Here is a 24,174-nt window from a genome sequence, read left to right as displayed (position 1 = left end):
ACTTTTATTTATTTGAGTCCTCTTTCTCTTTTTCTTGATTAGTTTAACTAACATTTTGTCTATTTGGTTTATCTTTCCAAAAAAACTAACAATTAGTTTTACTTATTTTTTCCCATTGTTTCTCTATTTTCTATATCATTTATTTCGGGTCTAATCCTTATTATTTCCTTCCTTCTGCTACCTTTGAGCTTAGTTTGTTCTCCTTTTTCTAATTCCTTAAGGTATAAAGTAAGGTTTGTTTATTTGAATTTGAGATCTTTCTTTTTTCATAATGTAGGCATTTATTGCTGTAAACTTTCCTCACAGAACTACTCTTACTGCATCCCATAAATTTTGATATGTTGTGTCTCCATTTTCATTTGTTTCAAGATTTTTTTATTTCCCTCTTGACTTTCTCTGACCCATTGGTTATTTAGGGGTGTGATGTTTAATTCCCACATATTTCTGAATTTTCCAGTTTTCCTCCTCTTATTGATTTCTAGTTTTATACTATTGAGGTCAGAACAGATACCTGAGATGATTTCAATCTTCTTTAATTTGTGTACATGTACAGTCACTGCTGGCTCTGCTTTGGCAGGAAAATGCTCATGAAGATTTATGATGGGAGAAGTGTACAGTTTTGCAATTGAGCAGAAGGGAAGCAGATGAGTTTCACTGTGGGCACGTACAGTGTACAGCGTCCCCATAACAAAGCGGGAAAGTAGGACAGATCATAGCACACTAAGCGGACACCTCAAACCACCCTAGTGCAGACCTCTCCCACCTAGATTCCTGCAACAAAATGCCAATGGACACATCTCCCCGTCTCCACTCCAGCCTCCTGCGAGCCACTCTCCAACTGCAATCAAGGCCGTTTCAAAAATAATGTACAAGTCTGATCATATCACCCCATCTGCTTACAATCCCCCAATGGCTCCTCATTGCTCTAAAGATGAAGACAAAAACCATCCTGAAGGTGGTCTCCCAGGCCCCGCAAGCCGGCCTGCCTCCTCTGCAGCCTCACCTCCCCCTTGCTCTCTGTTGCAGCCACCTTTGCCATCCCGCAGTTTCTTGCGTGCCACATTCCTCCCAAGACAGGCTATTCCATCTCATCTGTTCTCCCCTCACTCTTTACCCAGTGAATCCCATTCATTCTTCAGCTCTAACTTCAAACATCGCCTCCTCTGGAAGGCCCCACAACCAGGCCTCTGTTGTTCACTCTCATAGCACCACTGTATTAGTGTCCCGTGGCTGCTATGACAAATTACCACAAACTTGGTGGCTGAAAACGACACAATTATTCTCTTATAGCTCTGGAGGCCAGAGATCTAAAGTCAGCTTCACTGGACTAACCTCAAGGTGTGGGCAGGGTGGTTCCTTCTGGAGGCTCTGGGGGAGAACTGTTTCCTTGCCTTTTCCAGTTTCCAGTGGCCTCCTATATTCCATGGTTTGTGGCCCCTTCCACCATCTTGAAAGCACATCACTCCAATCTTTGCTTCCATGTCACATGACCTTCTCTCTTGACTCTGGCCCTCCTGCCTCCCTCTTAGAGGGACTCTAGGAATTACATCGGGTTTCCCCTGACAACCCAGATAATCTACCCATCTTAAGACCCTTAACTTAATTCCATCTGCAAAGTCCCTTTTTGCCATATAAGGTAATATATTTACAGGACTCAGGACGTGGTTATATTTGGGAGATCATTACTCAGGCTACCACAACCGTGTACCTTTCTTTCAAAGCTTTTATTGCCATTCATAATAATATAGCATACACTTAAGACATTATTCAATTAATGCTCATCAACTCCCTAGACCATAAACTCCACAAGGATAAGAACAGCATCTGTTTTCCTTCATTACTGGATTCTCAGTACCTAGGCCTGTGCTGAATAAATATAGATAGTTTATTATCCAACCACTAACAACAATAATTTGGAAGCTAAAGTGGCAACATGCTACGTGGAAACTTTTCCTTTGAACTTCCAGTACTGTTTTCACTTTGTGCAATAAATAAAAACCAAGTGGAAAAAAACTGTAGTATTGAATAAGCTCATAAAGAACCAAACCAATGTTTATAAGTTGATTACTTACTTAGTGTCCAAAAGCTGAAGCTGGTGGTTACTATCTCTGTGGGACATCTTCAGTTTAGTGCTTTGCTCTGATATTGACAAGTCCACTCTGTTCAAAAGCTGAGAAATCTGGAAAAGAAACTTTGCTTGTAAATATCACGTCTAATCTTTTCAGAAGTAATTTCAGATAACATTTAGTAAGCTATACTCTAGTCAATGGCATTAAGAGTCAACCTAATTTTATAGATTCATTTAGGAGCTCATCTCATCTTTCTGCTTCCATTTTCTATCATGCACACCCATCAAAAATCAAGACCAGGAGTACTGCCAAAATATTCATTATGCTCTGAGCACTTAACTTTCCAGTTCTCTGATGAGCAAGCCCAGTTCCTGCCCAGGACCACTATTTCCACCTGCTGGCAAAAATACAGTCATTTTTACCTTGGAATTTCTACCGCCAAGGTGGCTGCTAGTCACAGAGAATGGAATTCTCACAGCTTACAGAATCCATTAAGGTCCCAGATTTACCTCCATATCAACTTAAGTTACCAGAAAATATAATTTGTAAACTACATCCCTCCTACTCCTTTTTCCCACTACCTACCCAATTCCCTTGTCATTTTACTAAACTTTAATATATAACTAGTCCTATATGAAATGTCTTTATTTTCTGCAAAAATTATGATGTTCAATGTTCCTTACTTAAAGAGTCATAGAACAAGCATTTATCAGATCTAGAACAAATAAAAACTATGTCTCTTTTTATTAACTTCTAGATGAATTTTACTTGGCTTGGCTACCGGGAAGCTTAATTATCTCCTCAGCATCTATTTTCTGACGTAGTAATTCTGTCCTCACTCAATCTTTGAAAAAAAAATTCTTGAACTTGTCATGTTATTCTCTTTTGTCCGTGGTTTTATAATATCTGTGCTTTTCATATAGGTAGATTCAGATCCTTATTGGATATAGTCAGGACACAAGTATTTCTAATCTAATGAATTGACCAGATAACCCATTTTACTGGAATGATCTCTCTTTAAATGAAGACCAGGAGGTAGGGTAGATACAGTGGGAAAGTCCTAGAAGACAGGCCCCGTTATGGGAAAGAGAAACTTTTAAGTGGCCAAAAAAACAAATTATGAAATGCCAAGAGTTTTGCTTTGTGACATGAGTGTGTGAATTTGAAGGTGGAATACTCTCAAATTCATCGGCCAGCCTGCCCTCTCGCTTTCCTAGTTCTTTCCCACATACAGACTATGGGATGAGGTCGTGCATAGAATGAGTCCCAGTGAAGATAGTGACATTTCCTAACCAGAAATTGGGATGAGTGGCAGGTAAAAGAAGACTTGATATTTACTTGTGCAAGAGGTAGTTTTGGAGTTGTAATTTAGAATTTCTAGAACACACTGTTTTAGGAATGAAGGGAAAGAATCTTCAAAATTAGCACTACACCGACAATTCTTGGCAGTTTGGTTACCATCCCCTTGAAGGCCACTCCAGCGAAATAGAGCGAAGAAAGAAGTAAAGAAAAGAGATGCTCATGCTGGGGGCCCTAGCTAGTTTCTCCTGTCAGAACTAATCAACACCACGTCATTCTCAGCTAAGAACAAAATTATCCACTTTTAAAAGGCGACCTGAGACAAGTTGTACCTGTCCCTCTGCATCTTTGATTTTCGTTTCCAAGATGAGTTTGGCAGCCTGCTGCTCTTTGTTCAAGTGCTGGAGCCCCTCATAGGTCGTTTTGTGCTCTGCGGAGAGTCTGGCTATGCTGGCGTCACATCTGTCCAGACAAACAGCAAGGCTAACTCTCATTAAAGTTTAAAAACAAGTGCTATCACACACCATTAAATGCATGACCCCACTCAAAGAAACTGCACTATGAGTCACTCTTTTTAATAGAGGTTAGAATGAATTCAGAGGGCTGCCCTCATTATGGTTTTTCAGTTAAACCACAGGGATGTTGCTTAAGACTACAGATGTCACCATCGAAGTAGCGAAGGCTTTACAATGCTCATGAGTACAAAACTGAATGTGCAGTGAGAGCCCAATTGCAAAAGGCTTACATCATGGGCCAGGGGTGGCCTGTCGCTCTTCGGGACCACCTCTGCCCTTGCAAGTTCGGAGCCTCTTTGGATTTTGAAGCCAACTTGTACCACATTTGAGAGTACTACACCTAACCCTTCATCCAATCACCTGTAAAGCCGCGCGCCTCAAGTGGGCCCAGAGCAGGGGAAGGCTCTGAGGCTGCTCCAAGCTGCAGTGAAAGCTGCTCTGCCCCAGGGCCCCACAACGCGCCAGCCCCAGCGCTGCTCAAAGCCTCTGTGGCAGACAAGCGGTGCGGGAAGCCTCTGTCCAGCCCTCACAGGAGAGTCACAGAATGGACCCCTAGGGATAGAGCAGAGTTCTGCCCTGTTCCAGCACATTCATTCCTGCTTTGAGAAGTAGCTGCTGGCTTGCTACTGGGCTCTAGTTGAGACTGCATGCCTAAGCATGGGACCCTCAGCGACCATGCAGTCTGGGCACCAACCCTGAACACCACGCCACACAGGTGGGCACGGAGCAGCACTCCATCTTTGAGGGAAAGGGGTACACACAGACATCAGGCGTGAACAGGTCCTGAAGGCATAAGTAGGTGACACAAGCCGGACTCCCATGGTGTCTGCACCTGCTATTGGGCCAGCTTTCCTTCCACTCACACCTGTGGCCTCTTGAGGAGCTCTTGACCAGGTGGACTGAGGGGGGAGGGTCAGGGCTGGTTCACAGATGGTCACTCCCAATATGTTCGCATCTTTTAGAAGAAGACTGCTGACACTTAAAAGCCCACTCAGGAGTGGCCCTAAAGGGTATTAAGGAAGGGAAACCCTCACAGTTGACAGACTGTCAAATAACATATCTGGGGGTTCATTTTCCCAAGAATAAGAGATGGCAGACATTCACGGGAATTGGATAAAGGCAAAAGATCTAGATAAACCATATTGGACTGGTGACAAAGGGAAGAGGCACATAAATGGGTCACTCAGAACTGACAGAGCATTTCTGCTTCTTGTGAGTGCACTCTGTATCACAGGGGCAGAAACCCCAAAACTGTACTTCCCAGCCTCCCTTGCCCGCAGGGTTCTCACTTAGATTCCGCCAGTGGGAGGCATTTATGTGAGATTTGGAAGGTGGAAGAGAAGGAGAAGCCCTTTCCTCCCCTAGCAGCAGAGGGCAGACAGACACACAGGTGAACTGCAGATGTGAGGTTTACAGCCACTCCCAGGCACACTCAGGGCCAACCATTCACTTCCCTGCTATTGGCAGCTAAGATTATCAGTGGCTCCTTTCTGTGATTCTCGCACTTCCTGTTTTCCTGAAAGCCAATGACAGCTTCCCTCACTTTGCTCCCCCAAATCTCCCAATGGTTTTGCAAGTTCTAATTTCCTGTATTAAATCCCTTGCTGCTAAAATACCTAGAGCGGTTTCTGTTTTCCTGACTGAACTTGATGCATATGGTCATTAAAATTTTACAAAGAAGCAAGCAAAATATGAATCAACTACCTCTGGATCATGTGTAATTTTTATCTTATTTTCCACTCTTGTCTAAATTGTACAACTTTCCTGCAATACATATGTGTGATTTTTATAATCAGAAAAAACAATTACACAGAGAAAATATTTCAACCAACAGCCAAGAATGTGTTACAATTTTATGAAATATGCACTATCCTACCTTCTTTTCCTAGGCCCCCCATGAAGCAGAAATGAGGCTGGAGTACAAGCAGGCCAGAGCTGGAGATATGTGGGATAGACCCACTGTCATGAAAGTGAGGTCAGGTTCAAGGCCTCCTGCAGTAGATGTGAAGATGCTGTGGTTGGAACCCCAACCCATAATTCAGTCAGTCAGTCAGTGAGTATTTGTAGAATGTCTACTATGTGTCAGATACTATTATACAAAATAGGGATATAGGGGGAGCTTTTTCTCTCCAATATATACACTGCAAATTTAAAAAACATTCTTATGCCACTACTGTCAAATGTTATTCAGCTTACATGTATATTTTTCTATTATTGATGGAGATTACGTTTGACATCTCGTTCTTGTTCATCATCCCCCTGATTCAGTCAAAGGAGTTCAGAATATTGGGAAGTTGCTGAACAAGTCATTATAAATACACACAGAGAAGAGCAAGCCTGTGGCTAGTCTCACTTTCAGAAAATCAGCTGTCGACAATCTTCCTAAAAGCCCTGGGGATGTATTCTTTAAGATGGATATCTGCTCTGAGGCCTGAACAAGGTGCATGAACTACTCCCTAAATGATTCAGACACTGAAAAGAGCCTCACTCACTACCTCACATAGAATATTTGCAGCCAACTTTCAAAAACAGCATATTAATGGACTAAGATTAAATTATATCCTTCCAGAAACTAGAGAAAATAAAATATTATGGATCTATAGATTCTAAGCCATGAATAAAGATTAAAGAGCATGCCAGTGCTTGGCAGACTTTCTAATAAGCAATGAGATTTAACCAGTTTACCAATCACTTTGTATTAAAACGTTGCAAATTAAAACTACTACCTGGTCTTTCAGTTAAACATGGTGGACTGAACACATTCCCTTATACTGGCTCTCTCCTGAAAACCTATCAAGATGACACCAGATGAATAAAAAAAGGTATAAACTCCCAAGGACAAAAAAGAATGGATGAAAGTGGAAAGCAGACAGATGGTACAGAAGATAGAGCAAAGCATATGTTTTGCTACAGCTGGTGCTGTAGGCTTGCTTGGGCTCTGTATCTGAAAACCAATAGAAGTAAGAGAAACTTTTAGTCCCCACGAGGCAATAGGGGCAAGAATTGGCTCTACTTGTGACAGAATACAGGAAGCAGGGTAAGTGAAATTATAGGCCTGAGTGGGCCTCTACCAGCTATGCATAGCTTAAAAAAACAAAAAACAAAAAAAGCTGGGATCAAATGAGTTTAAAATAAATGTGTTTAAGATACTCAAAAAATCATCCATCAGATTAACATCCATCGGAGAACTCCAAATTATTAAACAAAAACAGGCAGAGATGAAAAAAGAACAAGCGGATAAGAGAAAAAATTAGAAACCCTGGAAGTAAACATAGTTGCCTTAAAAGACCTGACAAACTCAAGACTGGACACGATTGAAGATGGAATCAGTCAATTAGAAGATAGTAGCAAGGAGCTCACTCTGAATGCAGCAAAGACAGAGAGTAATTTAAAACATGAAAAAAATAGTTAAGAAACAAGGAGGACAAACAAAGAGAACAGCTAACATAAGTCAATGAGGAGTTGAGGAATTCCAAAAGAAGGAAATGGAGAGAATGGCAGAGAAGCAATATTTGAGGTGTGAGTGCTGCCAATTTTCTAAGACTGAAGAAAGACATGAGTTTTAAAGTGTTCAGTGAATAAAAAGTGAGATAAGTCAAAATAAATAGAGCATGGTGAAATTCCGATAATCCATGATGAAGATAAAATCTTAAAAGACAGGTAACTTACCAAAGACTGACTGTTCGATTGACAGCACACAACAGATATCAAAAGACAATAGATATCACACAACTAGTGGGACCCACGACTAAAAGTACACAACTATGTACTGGGGGGCTTTGGGAGAAAAAGGAAAAATAAAATCTTAAAAAACCAAAGACAATAGATATCAGAAGATGATGAAGAAATATCTTCTAAAGATTGAGGGAAAATAACCAATCATCCAAGAATAGGTGCAAAATAAAGACAGTTTCACATACAAAGATTAAGAACTGTATTGCCCACAAACCCATACTGAAAGAATCACTAAATAACGTACTTCAGTAGGAAGAAAAGAGCACCCAGAGAGAAAGAGCAGGATGCAAGAAACAATCGTGAGCAAACTGAGAAAACTGTTGGAAAATTTAATTTATTATAGACTTTGAAGAAAGTAAGCTACCAGCTCAATTATTCCAACCTTCTTAAGTCCTTATTTAGTATTGACTCACATTTTCTTTAAGTTTAACAACTTGTTTAGCTCTGTCATTTTGTGAAAATGCTATAATCCTTTTTGTAAGTAACAGAAGAAAATTTATTAGGACAAAATTGTTTTAAAATATTGACAATTTTTATTTATTTATTTTTTTTTGGTGAGGAAGATTGGCCCTGAGCTAATGTCTGTTGCCAATCTTCTGCTTTTTACTTAAGGAAGGTCGTCCCTGAGCTAACATCTAGGCCAATCTTCCTCTATTTTGTTTGTGAGATGCCGCCACAGCATGGCTTGACCAGCAGTGTGTAGGTCTGCACCTGGGATCCAAACCTGTGAACCCCGGGCTGCTGAAGCAGAGCATATGGTCTTAACCACTATGCCACCAGGCTGGCCCCTGACTTAAATATTTTTTAAAATATATTTTAGGGCCACCCTGGTGGCACAGTGGTTAAGTCCGTATGCTCCGCTTTGGCTGCCTGGGGTTCACAGGTTTGGATCCCAGGTGCAGACCTAACAAGGCCCTCGTCAAGCTATGCTATGGAGGCATCCCACATACAAAATAGAGGAAGACTGGCATAGATGTTAGCTCAGGGACAATCTTCCTCACCAAAAAAAAAAAAATACATATATATATATACACATCACCTGAGTACCTATATAAATAATGGGGCAGACGGGGGGCAGGGAGCGGGGTGCAGGCAGGGATACACGGAGGGGTACCCAGCCTGCTGTCAGAAGACACACACAGTGAAATCAACTCTGGTGTTCTTATGTCTAAAACAACATTATTCTTACTTTCGAATGTTTCAGAAAAAATTTTATATATGAAAGAAAAATAGAGTAAATGCGACAAAATGTTAACACTTGGTAAATCTTGCAAATTTTCCATAAGTTTGAAATATTTTCAAAATATTTTTGAAAACATTTAAGAAACACATATAAAAAGGGGGAAAGCAATATTGCTGTCTCTGCTAGTACTGAATCAAAGACATCATTCCTGTCTTTTCAAAAAAGCACTCCTAATATCGCTGCATGAACGGCACGACAGCTTTGGACAAAGAAGAATTTGCAATGACTCTAACCACTTATCCTACTTCATCCTAATGTTATATTATAAATGAACCAACAAATGGACTCATTCCAAATTTTCCCTCCAGATCTTTGGGCGGCTGTTAGCTCCCAGATATAGTTCTTGGTTGTGGCCATCAGGCGGCAGAATGACTCTACCCCTTGGCTGTTAGATCAGTGATGGCAGGGAGGTGGTCAGAAGTCCAGCAAGAGAGTCTCAAAGGTCTAGCAACAGACACGACTTGGGCAACATGCTTAAGCAGAACTTCTCTTACAGCTTGTGACACGGTGTCATAGTACACTGAAGGCAATGACATTTAAATCATTAAGTTACTCATCTTCCACATTATATGTATGTATACACACATGTATACATAATTATTGTATATATACATCATCAAGCCCTTAGTGCTGGTAATAATTTAATTGAACCAGACTCCAGAGCAATTTATGTCCCAAGGCATTGTCAAAAAACAGCAGAGCAAATTGCCAGCAATCAGTGGAGCCCAAGATTTGGGGGTGATACCAACAGGGACAGACAGCTTAATAAAAGATCAGAGACAGAGACAGTCAAAGAGAGCCCTGCTGGAAAAACTACCATCGCAGGGTGCCTGATCACCCTCTGAGTGGTGACAGCAGAGGCTTCATGTTGCGTGAAAGTAGACATCCCCAAAATAGTCCAGCCAAGTCGCTAAACGAACAGCAAAAACAAAGCCTGGGGCATCAGTATGCAGGATTGCTACAATATACTACCTAAAATGCCTGGTTTTTATGAGACACTCAAAGAACCAGGAAAATGTGAACTAAACACAGGGGAAAAAGCAAGCAAAAGAAACTGCCTATGAGAGGGAACAGATATCAGATTTAAACCACAAAGACATCCAGGCAGCCATTATAAATACAGGATGATTAAAGAAATAAAGGAAACACACTTCGCAAAGTAGAGGAAGGTGTAAGGACAGTGTCTGATCAAATAGAGAATGTCAATAAAGAGAAAGAAATTATTATTTCAAAAGGAACAAATAAACCCAATCAAGAAAATGAAAAGAAAACCCTTAAAACAGGGGAAAATCTTTTCAAGTCAGATATCTGATAAGAGAATTGTGTCCAGAATATATAAAGAACTTCTACAACTCAATAATAAAAAGACTCAATCTAAAAGTGGGCATGGGGCCAGGCCAGTGATGTAGTGGTTAACTTTGGCATGCTCTGCTTCAGCAGCCCGGGTTCGGATCCCAGGCGCAGACATACACATCACTCATCAAGCCGTGCTGTGGTAGTGACCCACAGACAAAAGAGAGGAAGATGGACACAGATGTTAGCTCAGGGCCACTCTTCCTGAAGCAAAAAGAGGCAGATTGGCAACAAGTGTTAGCTCAGGGCCAATCTTCCACACCAAAAAAATAAAATAAAATAAAAAATAAACTTTAAAAAGAAAATGGGCAAAGGATCTGTATAAACCATTCTCCAGAGAAGATATACAAATGACCAAGAAGCACATCAAATGATGTTCAACACCATTAGTCATTAGGGAAATGCAAATCAAAACCACAAGATACCACTTCACACCCACTAGGTTGACTATAACCAAAAAGACAGATAAACAGCGTTGGTGAGGATTTGGAGACATCAGACCCACAGACGGCTGCTGGCAACGTAAAACGGTGCGGGCGCTTTGGAACACAGTCTGGCTGTGTGTTCCTCAGAAGGTTAAACACAGAGGTACCCTATTACTCAACCAGTGCACTCCTAGGTTTATACATTCAAGACAAATGAAAACACGTGACCCCATAAAAACTTGTATGTGAATGTTCATAACAGCATTATTTATAATAGCCCCAAAGTTTTAATCTGATGATGTCCAATTTATCTTTATTTTTTCCTTTGCTCCTGGACTTGCTTACCTTGAGGGAGCTTGTGCACCTGCCTCAGTACACAGAGATTTCTCCTCTAAGGCTCTGACACCACGCACAGACCTCACAGAGGAAAGTGGATGTGGCTGCTGAGTCTTGGAAAAGTCAAGAAGCCAAACAATGTTCCAGCAGGAACAGGAAAGCTAAACTCCATGAGCTCTGCTTTGGGGGCAGCTGGAAGCTCTGTGAGCAAGTCCTGCGTAGGGCGTGCTGTGCTGACTCGGGAGCGTGTCTCTCCCCGCCGAGGAGAACCTGCCCTTCCGAGCTGGTCTCCAGGGGAGGATCAGGGCCAACTGGTACTCCCACCATCTCCATCCCCCACAGATCCATCAACACTGTGAAATAACACTTCAAATCGTACGGCAGCCTAGTAACTGAAGAATATCACTTAGAAAGTTCACACTCCTTCCATACAACCTCAGCAATGCAAGAAAGCCAAAATTTTGCCCCCAATTTTTATTTCACACTAGTTTATTTCAACAAGGCAAGTCTCATTCACATTCCAGGGGAAAGATGAATATAGCCACGAAATAAAGCAAAACCACGTGGTGCTCACAACAAACGATTTTGATTGTTTCAGAGTTAAAGCATTTGTTACAGAATAAGCTGGGCAGAGAAGTTAAGAAACTGCAGAAGAAAAAGGTAAATTCCTGAAGGTATTTCAAAATAATTTCTCTATTTTGTAATTTCACCACTGCTGCCCTGAGATATAACAACAGCTCCCACGTGCTGTATGCAGACTCCGTTGGGGGCACGGCACTGATGCTCTCACACCTACGGCCTCCCTTAATCTTCACCGCCACTCCGGTGACTAGGAGGATCCTGGGGGCTCTCCCGAAGTCGCTGCTCTGCCTGCAGCTCTACAGCTCTTCTAACTCCCCACCGCTCTGGAAGGTAGAACAGAGCTGGGGTTTCTTCTAACCCAATCTCCACAAAAAGGTTTCAAGTTGTTTCCGTCCTATTACAGTGATTTCCCAGATCCTCAGTTCATCCAACAAACATTTATTGAATACCTACTGTTTTCCAGAGACTGTTCCAGACATTTGGGCTACAAAAATACAAGATGGTACTCCCCTCCAAGACAGTGAAGACGACAGAGAGATTCAATAGAACAGAGAAGGCTTAGGATGCTCAGGAGAGTGGGGTATCAGGGAAGACTTCCTGGAGGAGGTGACAGTTGAGCTGAATTTTAAAGGCTGACTAGAATTTAGAAAAGAAGGGGACAAGCATGCTGAGAACAAGAACAGCATGTGCAAAGGCATAGAGATAGGAGAGCACGGCCCATTCAGGGAGTAACAAGCAGCTGATCGCTGCTGAAAGGTAGTCCCAAGGCAGAGAAAGGAGGAGAGGTCAGCAAGGTTTCTGACACCAAGAGTCGTACTAGGGAGACTGCAGTTCACTCGGATGAGGACAGAAAACCACAGAAGAGTGTCAAGCAGGCTCCATTCAATCCATGGAGCCCTCTGCTGTCAGACTGATGTTCACCCGGCAGACCCGAACACACATGCCCAGCATTTGAGGCCCTTCAAGAGCTGTCTGCACAAATACCCCCAACATTCCCCCTCTCTGCTCCGACGAGGCCTTGGACCCTGTGGGTCCCTGTTCCCTCTCCCACTCCCAGCCCTGGCAGACCACTCTCATTTCATCTCAGGCTGACTGGAATTGCCTTCTGCTCCACAGCTCCCCGTAGACGTGCGCTTGACCCTTACCAGCAGCAGAGGGCAGGAGAGGCCCAGAAATGCCTTAGAGATGGTGCATCTCTAACAGTCCTGGTGACGCGGATGCTGTGGGTCCGCCGAGCACGCTTTGAATGGTGAGGGGCTAGAACCACATTTGTCATTGGAAAGCAAAATTTCCAGTCTATCACGGACCAATACTTTCAGAAAAGTAAATTCAAAATGAATTACAAAAAAAAAAATTTTTTAAAAAGACACGCAAAATATAAGGCTCAACTTTGTATTACTGGATTCAACAAACGTAGTATGGCCCTACCACATTGCACGAGTCAGCTGGGCTCTCCCATCAGTTCTTTCCACAAACACAACTCCAATCGCAGAAACATGAGGAATCGTGGCACATCCACCCTCGGGTCTAACTTCCACCGTTCGAGCTCATGGGCTGAGAAAGGGATGGGCTAACACTGCGAGGCATTTGCCTGGGGCTTCACAAATAAATTCCCCACTGAAATGGAGTTGAGGCCAGCGTCCTTTTTGAGGAGGAGAGCCCCAACCATTCGCCCACCTACCTCGCCACTCTTCCTCGAAGATCTCCCAAACCAGAGAGCTGACGCATCTCCAGAGTCTTTAAGGCAGAATTCGTTCCGTAGCTAATGTTGTCCCGGGCACGGATCTGCTCCTGCAGGACCTGGACAACACAAACAACCACCAGGGGAGTCATCTGAGAATGCACACGCTCCCACAAAAGCATATTATACTCTTGGCAAAGAGACGGATGCTTTACTCCTTTCATAAGCAGCTCCTTTTTAACAGTCACCTGATACACACAGGCCCAGAGAAGCAGGGATCACGCCGGGACCAAGTCCCTTCATTTACCAATAAAAACACAGAGACTCCATGTCTAGTGACTTGATGGAGGTCCCCCTGCAGGAAGAGGCAAAGCTCCAACGAGGCCCCTGGACTCTCGGGGTGCAGCTCAGAGCTCTTTCCACCACTCCAGGCTGGGTTTTTTTTTTTTTTTTTTGAGGAAGATTAGCCCTGAGCTAACTACTGCCAATCTTCCTCTTTTTGCTGAGGAAGACTGGCCCTGAGCTAACATCCGTACCCACCTTCCTCTACTTTATACCTGGGATGCCCGCCCCAGCATGGCTTGACAAGCAGTGTATAGGTCCACACTCGGGATCCGAACCAGCAAACCCAGGCCACCAAAGCAGAATGTGCACACTTAACCGCTGCGCCACCCGGCTGGCCCCAGAAGTGTTGTCTTTGTTACTGTTTTAATTTTGGTTTTGAATTCCTCTTTGATCTAAGGATATCCAGGTATCCAAGGGTTACTTAGAATTATGTTTCTTCATTTTCAAGCAGTTAAGGATTTTTTGGTACTTTTTATTATTTATCTCTCATGATCAAAAAATGTGATCTGTAAAATATTTAACTTTTTGAATGTATTAAGGTTTGCTTTGTGGCACGTGACTAATTTTTTAAAATGTGCCATAGTCATGCCAAAAATTATCTGAGGAATAAAAAGTTCGACAGTGCCTATTAAATTGAGTCTGCTGATCCCATTATTCATTTTTCCTCGGTCTGATTTACTTTTGTCCACTACATCTCTCTGGCTCTGAAAGAGGTATCATGAATTCGCCCACTGTGAAATATTTTCATTAAGCTCTCCTTGTATTTTCAATACTTTTTACTTTAGATATTTAACTGCCATTCTATGTGGCACATATGGACTTGTGATAAAAGTGACTATTATTACCATTATATAATAACCTTCTTCATCTGATCTAGTACTTTTAATACTAAGTTTCACTTTATCTAATAGGAATATTGCTACTCTTTTATACATAATAAAGCAAACATTTGCTTGGTCTCACTGGACACCAGCCCCTGTTCTAAGTGCTTCCGGTACGTTAACTCGTTTAATCCCCACAACCCCCCTTGAAAGAGGTATATTACTTGCCCATTTCACAGATAGTGAAATCTCTAAGCCATTAAGCAACTTGCCAAAAGCCACAGTCAGTCAGTGATGGAGCTGCGATTTGAGCCAGGGGGTCTGGCTCCATAGACTGTGCTCTCCCTCAGGACACCACGCTGCTTTGTGTGTTTCCATTCGTCCTTTCATCCCACTGTATGTTTTCAATGTATGTTGCTTTTTGTTGTCGCTGTTTCCTTCCTTCTTTATTTTGACCGGTTGAATCAGGTTACCATTCCTTGCGGTTTCTCCCCTTGTTAAGTGGGGAATGTTCCCGGACATTGCTATTCCATGAATGGCTACCTTCCCTTTCCCAGCATTCACACCTAAGCACACGTCTATTCCTGGCCCTCTTCTTGCACAGCTCGCCCTCTCCTCCACAGGAGACGCTCAGCACACCTCACGTCCACCCTCCTTCACCCTGCAACCCCAGGGGACTTATTTGGGAGGATTTTACTTTTCTCCCTCTTGCCCTTTCCCCACCCAAACTAGGCTTTGTTATAATAACTCATACTTTTGGTTGGGCTATAATTAGAATTTTGCTTGTAGAATGTCTCTTCTACTTCAATGTTTTTTTTTTCCTTTTTAGCACTCATTACCAGTCCCAGGCACTACTCGACATTCATTTACATGAAATGATATCGGTCTTTCTTTAGGAATCACTGATTACCCTTGTGCTTCTCCTTGTCATTTTCTCCTATCACAGGGTCTCTGTGCACACTCACGGTGTTTTGATTAGAGTCCTTTCTCTAGGATTTTCCTCGGATCAGGCACGTGGATGAACGACTGTCTGAATCCCTGCCATGTTGGCTCCTTTCCTCACCCTGAAGGCTGGGTGATATGAAAGGGTAGAGAATTCTTCACCTAAAGGCCTTTCCTCCCAGTGAACTTTGAGGCCGACAGAAAGTGTGATGCTTCTTCCTCTGTAAGTACCGTGGTTCATTATGCCTAGAAGCTTGTAAGGCTTTTTCTTCATCTTTGGAGTTCAGGAGTTTTATCAGAATAAATCATGTGCCACTTAACGACGGGGACACATTCTGAGAAATGTGTCGTCGGTGATTTCATCGTTGTGCGAACATCACAGAGTGCACTTACACAAATCTAGACGGTATAGCCTGCTACACACCTAGACCATATGGTACTAACCTTATGGGACCACCATAGTAAATGTGGTCTTTCGTTTCACCAAAATCTTGTTACGAAGCGTATGACTGTGGACGTCACTGTGGATCTTCTTTTCACTTTTAATTCAATTTTACCTGGAACTCAGTGAACTTTTCAATCTGTAAGCTCAGATTTTTCTTCAACTTGCATAAATTTGCTCCTTCTATGTAACTGTTGTTTCTTCTTCATCTGTTTCATTCTCTTTCTGGAACTCCTATTATTCACGCATTGAGCATCCTGGATCTGTCCTCCAAGTCTTCCATCTTTTCCCTCATGGTTTCTCTCTCCTCGTATTTGGCTCTGATGCTTCGGCCTTTGTCCTACTTTGTCTTGTGGGCATTTAAGTCAAGTCCTAAAAGTAACCATCCTTGCCTCTAGTTCATCTACTGACTTTTAAAAATTTGAGTTCAAGGAAGAAATTTTATGTTATAGTGGATCTTCTTAAATGCTCTTAGTCAGCGAGGGCTGCTATAGCGACACACCACAGACGGACCAGCTTATCACCCGTGAACATGTATTTCCCACAGTTCTGAAGGCCGGGAAGTCTGAGATGAGGGTTGGATTCTAGTGAGGGCCCCTTCCCGGCTCGCAGATGGCTGCCTCCTCACTGTGTCCTCACATGATAGAGAAAAGCAGCTCTGGTCTCTCTTTGTCTTCCCAGAAGGGCAGTAATCCCATCACGGGGGCCCCACCCTCATGACCTCAATTACCACCCAAAGGCCTCACCCCAAATACCATCACATTGTGGGTTAGAGCTTCAACATAGGAATTTGGAGAGGCACACAAACATTCGGTCCATAGCACGTCCCAATTCTTTTTCCTTCAAGGTCCACCTGTTTCCTATTTCCTCTGGGCCTGTTCTAAGGGCTGTGCTTTTTCTTCCTCCCTCTGGCTTTGGATGTGCGTAGGTGGGATGTTTCTTTTTCTTCTCTGCTCATTGGAGTGAGATTAAGCAGGTGGTCCTGAGTGTAGTGAAAGGGGCTGATGAGCTGGAGGTGCAGCCAGTCTTCAGGTGAGGCGCCCAGAGGAAGCCTCTGATCCTGCTCTCCACAGCCCTCCCCCTGGGGGCCATGGGGACATGGCCCACCTCTACTGCCTCTGTGAGGGAGGAGACTGGCTTTCCTCTCTGACTCCTAAACAACGACGTCCATGACCTCACTCCCAGGTCTCCCCGGCCAGGCCACTGCTGGCTCCCCCGGGCCTTCCTGGCAGCCTATCCCAGCTGTTGAGGAAGGTGGCACTGGAATTGTGAGGCAGGCACACCAAACCACCTCCTGCACCAATCGAGGGGTTTCTTAGGGATAAATTCATGTGTACCTATTTGTTTGTATCTATTTCTAGAAATTTGCTGATTTCTGATATACTGAAAATTTGCAGTTCAATTTGCAAATGAACAAGAAAGTCCTATTGGAAACAATGTAATTATGCTTACATAAATTGTTTTTGTGCTTCCTTTTCTCAACTATTTTTTTCCAGCATAACATACATGCAAAAAATTGCACTTACATACAGTTTTTAGGATTTTCAAACTTCCTGGAAAAAGCAGAAATTAGCCATGTGAGCATTCTGTGGTTTCCTTACTGGAAACCTGGTTGGAGCCACTATAGATGGAGTGACAGTGACAGTAAAAAAATATATTTCATTGAAAGGAATTGGGAACTGCTAGACCTATCTGTTATTTGCTGTAGTTTCCAGCTTTTTCTGAATGAACCTGCTGCATTATGAAGACTGCAAACCAGTTACAATCACCTGTGAATGACAAAATGTTAGTCATCGGAATGCAATCTTGTAAGAAAACTTCAGGTCTGACTAATCAGGTTCTGACACTCTCCCACTGATGAAAAGGCACTGGTGTTCTTTTTCTCTTTTAATAGGAAATAACACTTATTAGCTATAGTTAATAAAAAGTAATACTTATATTTTTTTGTATGTGATGCTTCAAACCTTTGTTTATAATAAGGCTTAAGACCAGGGGTTTCCAAACATCCTTGGGGTGTGCGTAAAGATTCCTGGGCCCCACCCCCAGGGAAACAAAGCTAAGGAAGGGGCCCAGAAATGTGGATGTTCACGGTCCACAGACCACTCCGGGAGAAACACAGCATTAGACATTGTAGAAACGACAAACACTATAATCAATCTTATTTCATTTGAGTTGTTTCTTAATCAAAAAATCACTAAGCAAATAAAATGAACAGCAATTCACAAAAGAGGCGTTAAAAATAATTAAACATCACATTTTTTGAAAGGGTCAACCTTTCTAGTAAGCAAAGAAACAGGAAATGAAAATCATACCATGATAACGTACCACTGTGGTGTGGATGTTGATCGTGGGGGAGGCTGGGCCTGTGTGGGGACAGAGAGGACATGGGAACTCTGCTTTCTGCTCAGTTTTGCTATGAACCTATAACTGCTCTAAAAAAATGAAGTCTATTTAAAATTAAAATTTTAAAAATCACACCATTTTCATCTATTAAAGACACAACTATTTTTAACTTATAATCCTAAAATGCATATTAAAAATAAGAAATGCACAGTTGGCCCTTCCTGATACATCTTTCTGGAGCGCGTTCCATCAAAATATGTTCATAATGGTCATAATCTGTGACCCAGTAACTCTAGTTCTTGGAATTAATCTTAAAGAAAATAGTGAGAAAAATGACCAAATGTACGCACAAAGATGTCTTCATAGTACAATATACACACCAAGTATTTTAAAGGCATCTACATGGTATACTATTATGCAACCAGTAAGAGGTTCACAGAGGGCTTTTAAAAAAAGGGAAAATGGGGTCCCGCGCGTTTGCCTAGTGGTTAAATTCACACGCTCTGCTTTGGTGGCCTGGGGTTCGCAGGTTCAGATCCCAGGCGTGGACCTAGCACCACTGGTCAAGCCACGCTGTGGCAGCATCCCACATAAAATAGAGGAAGATGGGCACAGATGTTAGCTCAGTGGCAGTCTTCCTCAAGCAAAAAGAGGAAGATTGGTAATGGATGTTAGCTCGAGGCCAATCTTCCTCCCAAAAAAACCCCCAAAACACCAAGGGAAAATGTTTACAATCTAATATTAAGCAAAAAGAAAGGGCACAAAATAAACATACAGGATGATTCCAGTTGTGTATAAGATACACATAAAATAATACTAGAATATTAACGTTTTGCTTGTCTCTAGGGTACGATTATGGTTGATTCCTCTTTTTTGTGTTTTCCAATGGGCTTACATTACTTTTAAAACCAGGAAAAAAAAAAGTGTGTGTGTGTCTGTTTTAATGCTTAGAAATAAAAAAAGCTCATTTAACTCTCAGAATTCTTATGCAGATGAATAAGATATTGTATTAGAAGAGCTTTCTTTGCATAACACAGAAAAGAATTATATCTGAGCTTAACACAATATTCATGTTACTGAAGAGTTATGTGAAAACAGAAGGCTTTAGAGAGCTTACTATTTAAAGAAATTCTAGCATGAAGCCTTAGAAAAACAATCCCTCTGGAAAGCCAGTAATGTTCCCTAATTCCTCATTTTGGAACAATCTATCATCGTGATGTGTTTCCTTTAAAAAGGTTGCACCCCTAAATAGATCATCAACTCTCCATTATTGTCAATTCAATTCAAGAAACTGTTCTCTGCATGCCTACTGTGTGCTGTGCACTAGGCCTGCTGTCACAGAGCTCAGCGGCTGCAGGAAAGACTAGAGGGTAGCAAGTGCATGGCCCAAGCCCAGGCAGTCACATGTTTCACCTGAGCAGAGAAGAGGCCAGCCACCTTGACAAAGCCATGTCTCAAGTCTTCATTTACTGTTTCTAAGACATGGTCTTTATAGAATCCCCTTCCCAAAGACAGCAGGAAATGCACCCACCTCCTACCCCAGCCTTATATCACGCTGTTCATGCAAAGGTAGTGAGAACCCGGGGACCTCACCCACCCAGACACGCTGGCGTTGCCGAGGAACAACCAGGAAGGAAATGCTCCCATGTTTCTCCTTCTCCAACTCAACCTGGATTTCTGAGGATTCGGAAATGAAAGTGCACCTCCACTAAGACCTTGAGAAAGGCCCAAGTGAGCAGGGCAGGGCCTTCCTTAGAAGATAGTAACTCCCTACATGGTTTTTTCATCTCCACACTATGAATTCAAACTCCCCCAGCTGCAACCTCATGTATCAAAGTGCCCTCTTGGCATTTCCACCTGGACATTCCATGGGCCCCTAAAGTTTGCCGAGTCCCAAACAGAAGTCTCTCCACCTCCCACATGCAGGAAGTCCTGTCAACTCTGCCTCCAAAACAGATCCAGAATTCATCTACTTCTCTCCATCTCCACTTGACTCCCCTGATCCCAGCCACAGTCACTTCACCCCCAACCTGTTTCCCTTCTCCATGCAGTAGCCAGAATGATCTTTCTAAAACACAAATCTGTCTGTAAGCAACAGGAGGGCAAGGATTTTTATTCACAAACGTAGCCCCAGCACCAAGAGTGTGACTGAATTACTTCAATTCCTTTGCTTAAAACAAAACAATGGCTTCCCACTTCCAAACTCGAAACTTCCCACCACAGCCTTCAAGGCTTATGGTCTGGTCCTATCCCCCCGGCTCATGACTCTCCAGTCCCATCGGTCCTCTTTCTGCTCCTCAAACATGTCAAACTGCTTCCTGCTTAGGGACTGGGAACCTGCAGTTCCCTCTGTCTGAAATGTTCTCTTCCCTGTGTGTCTCCTCCCCCTATACCACCACGTTGGCTTCGCCGGCCCCTCTGTCATTCCAGTCTCAGTTCACATGTCACCTTACACTCCCACTGCCTTTCCTAAAATAGCCCCACAATCACTCTCCATCATATTGTCTTATCAGAGCACTTGACTTAGGCTGAGATTACCCTGGTTACTCAGTGTTGACTCCTGTAAACCCATCAGAATGTGCAGCAGGCCGAAGCGCAGGGGCCTTGCCGGCCTGGGTCACTACTGCAGCCCCAGTACCTCCAACAATGCCGGCTCCCAGCAAATGACTAATTTATCAATTAATTTAGCTCCACATTCCAGGATCTTGTCTTCTACAGTGAAGGTGCAGAGACTACACCTAGCTGGTGCCTAGAGGTGATCAGGTCCTCAAAGATGGACTCAGACAAGCTAAAATGTACTGGTGCCAAAGGCAGACACCAGAACACCAATTCGTTAACTTACTTTGAAAAACCTCTATCAACCGAATGGAACAAATACTCAAATTCCATTCAATTCACTGTCTTCTCTCCCTAAAGTCAAGCCACATGACAAGCCAAGTCTAGTGGGTAGAGTTGAAACAAAATAAACTTGGATAATGTGATGGTTAATTATATTTCAATTTGACTGGGCCATGGGATGCCCAGGAAGCAGGTTAAACGTTATTTCTGGTTGTGTTCATGAGGGCGTTTCTGGAAGAGTTTAGCATTTGAAGTGATGGACTGGGTAAAACAGACCACCCTTCACAATGCCAGCGAGCATCATCCCATCCACTGAGGGCCAGAATAGAACAAAAAGGAGGAGGAAAGTGCAATTCGCTTTCTGCCTGACAGAGCTGGGCCACTGATCTCCTGCCACCAACCCTCCTGGTTCTCAGGTCTTCAGACCCAGAGTGAAATCTACACTATCGGCTCTTCGGCTCTCAGGCCTTTGAACTACACCACCAGCTTTCCTGGGTCTCCAGCTTGCAGACGGCAAATGGTAGGACTTCTGATCTCCATAATCATGTGAGCCAATACCTTATAACATATAAATATCCCATTGGTTCTGTTTCTCTGGAGAACCCTGACTAACACAGATGATAATCACCAAAGTCCCTCTGCTGATAGACCTGTTCCAATGGGACAAGATTGCTTAGCTGCAGGCTGAAGTTCCCCTTTTAGGTACAATACATGAAGTCTACTAACCAAGACTCCCCTCGCTGACCGTGCTGGATACACAGTGAACCGAGTTCCTGTCTATCCATCCAACCACAGTGTACGTTAACATCATCGTCTATTCTTCTGCTTTTACACACTAATAAAACCCGACTCTGCACGCCTCACTTGAGCTCAGAAAACTCTTCATGGCCCATTTGCAAATTATTAAACTAGCAAATTATGTATAATCTAGTCAATTAGATGAGGGCTTGATACAATTTCTCATAACTCAAGTAGGTCAAAACCACCACCCTAAGCGAGAGGAACATTATGAAGCCTGAGCAAATGGCAACCAGGAGGAGGTCTGCAGATTCTGACCAGCCAGGTAGCAGACCCCACTGCCTGGTTCCCCAAAGGCCAGAGACACTGTGAAAGCTCTAAGGGGATATGGGGGTCCCGACAACTTCCTGAAGCCATCAAACTGGCATGGAAGGAAAAGCTCACTATCAACAAAACGGCCATGGAGTGCTTACCAGGATTTGGTTCCAGGGATTGATAACAGCTTAAATCAAAGACAACATGGATAATCCAGACATGTATAATGCATAGTTGACTACATTACCTCTTCTAAATTTATAATGATGACAATAATTTGTGGAAAGTTTCTGAGGAATAAATAATTGATAACATACTCCATATTGCAAGGCAAACTGTGAATGGAAACGATGGATGTGGATATATTAAAACAATAGATTCTTTCATTCAACATTTATCAAGCACCTACTGTATACTAGTACACAACAGTCATCTGTTTTGATGGAATCTGTTGATAGAACATGGGCAGTAATTACAGGGCTCTGGAAGGGCCAAGGACCCAGAGCGTTTGATTGTGAAACATTTACTGAGCTCCTACTATGTACCAGACCCTGCGGTAGGTGCTAAAAGTAGAAAAAGTAAGACTCAGTTCTAACTCTTGAGGATCATATAGGCTAGTGGTTTGACAAAATATTTTACTTTTCTTCCTGCACATAACTGTGTGCAGAGCCACATCATAGACAATCATAAAGACTTATCGAGGCAAATTTACCAAGATATAGTATTAATACATCACAATTTGATTAGCTCTATCTGGAGCCTGGAGTGGCCTTTACATGTTGAGAATGGCTTCAGCTTTACTTTTGAGAAACAAAGTCACCTGCAGGCACAGATTTTTACAAAAAAAATACCCAGTACAATTTTACTGAGTGAGCTGAAAAACAAGTGTAAACCTTAATAAAAATAATTTTAAGACCAAGCAATTTACAGAAGAAATTCATTAAGAATCTACAGAGAGGGGCCGGCCCTGTGGCCGAGTGGTTAAGTTCGCCCGCCCCGCTTTGGCAGCCCGGGGTTTCACCAGTTCGGATCCTGGGCCAGGACATGGCGCTGCTCATCAGGCCACGCTGAGGGGGTGTACCACATAGCACAACCAGAGGCACTCACAACTAAGATATACAACTGTGTACTGGGGGCTTTGGGAAGAAGAGAAAAAAAAAAAAGAATCTACAGACAAAAAATATGCCTTTCACAACACTTAAATATAATCTGAATATCTTCACACCTCTTTAAATATGCAAATATGCCTTTGCATAACCCACCCTCCCAATTTTATGTCACTGATAAATAAAGACTTCCTTTTAGTACTTCTACAATTTTAATCTACACCATGATTTCATTTTTAAAAAGTTTCGCTACAATGTGGCAATTCAGATGTCTCATCAAGCATCCTAATTTTGGTTATGTTTGGGTAAACATGCTTAGGCTCACAAAATATATAAAACCATACAATTAGCATTTCATATCAGAGTCTATTAAACTTCCAAACTTCCTTCTGTTACTTTATAATGATATATAGTCATCACCAGTCATAAAAAAGTAAATGCTCACATATGCAAAGTAAATTTTTTACCAGAATTAGATTTTACTCAGTGTTCCCTCTCTACAATGGAAATCATCTTTTCATTCGCAAAACTGCACATTCCAAAAATATATGTAAATGGGAAAGAGCGCTGTCTGGTTAGGCAAGAATAATCATTACATAAAATGTGTTTCAGATGGAAAAACAGCAGAATTGAATTACTTTGAAACTCACTGGACTGTAAATGGTTTGAAAAATCATTTTAAAGAAACACATTAAAGAAAAACTGTGTTAAAATCACATCTTAAAGAAAAATAATTAGTGAAAGCCTAAACGATTGATGACTTTGGATTCCTAGGTATGTTTGCTAATGACTCTGTCTAAGCAGTTCAATGAACTCACATTAGACGAGTGCTGGGGCAGAGGAGAACTCCGTGAGAACTAAAGCTAGAATTACCCGGTTTCATGAAGAAATTCTTCCTGTGGGGGTAGAAATACTCAGAAAGCAAAGAATGGCTGAATAGCCATTGTCTAGCACAATGTTTGGAGCAAAATGCCATCAATACAAAGATGAGTAAGACAAGGTTCCTTTCTTTTTGAAGAGCTCACAATCTATCAAGGGAAACAGAC

General features: G+C 42.4%; 1 protein-coding gene across 2 annotated transcripts in view; it reads right to left on the bottom strand.

Annotated features, from left to right (window-relative positions):
* FAM81A (family with sequence similarity 81 member A) overlaps positions 1–24,174 on the bottom strand; it is a 63,149-nt gene that overhangs the window by 14,838 nt on the left and 24,137 nt on the right. For both annotated transcript variants that reach the window (XM_046652046.1, XM_046652047.1), the window contains exons 4-6: positions 13,239–13,357; positions 3,701–3,830; positions 2,073–2,179 (exon numbers count right to left, since the gene is read on the bottom strand). In XM_046652046.1, the coding sequence (XP_046508002.1) occupies positions 2,073–2,179; positions 3,701–3,830; positions 13,239–13,357 (356 nt within the window). The remainder of the gene's footprint in view (positions 1–2,072; positions 2,180–3,700; positions 3,831–13,238; positions 13,358–24,174) is intronic.

Source organism: Equus quagga, chromosome 2 (assembly GCF_021613505.1).
Source record: "Equus quagga isolate Etosha38 chromosome 2, UCLA_HA_Equagga_1.0, whole genome shotgun sequence".
In the NCBI taxonomy this organism is placed as follows: domain Eukaryota; kingdom Metazoa; phylum Chordata; class Mammalia; order Perissodactyla; family Equidae; genus Equus; species Equus quagga.
The sequence above is the reverse complement of the archived record's forward strand: the minus strand, read 5'-3'. Positions and strand labels throughout refer to the sequence as shown.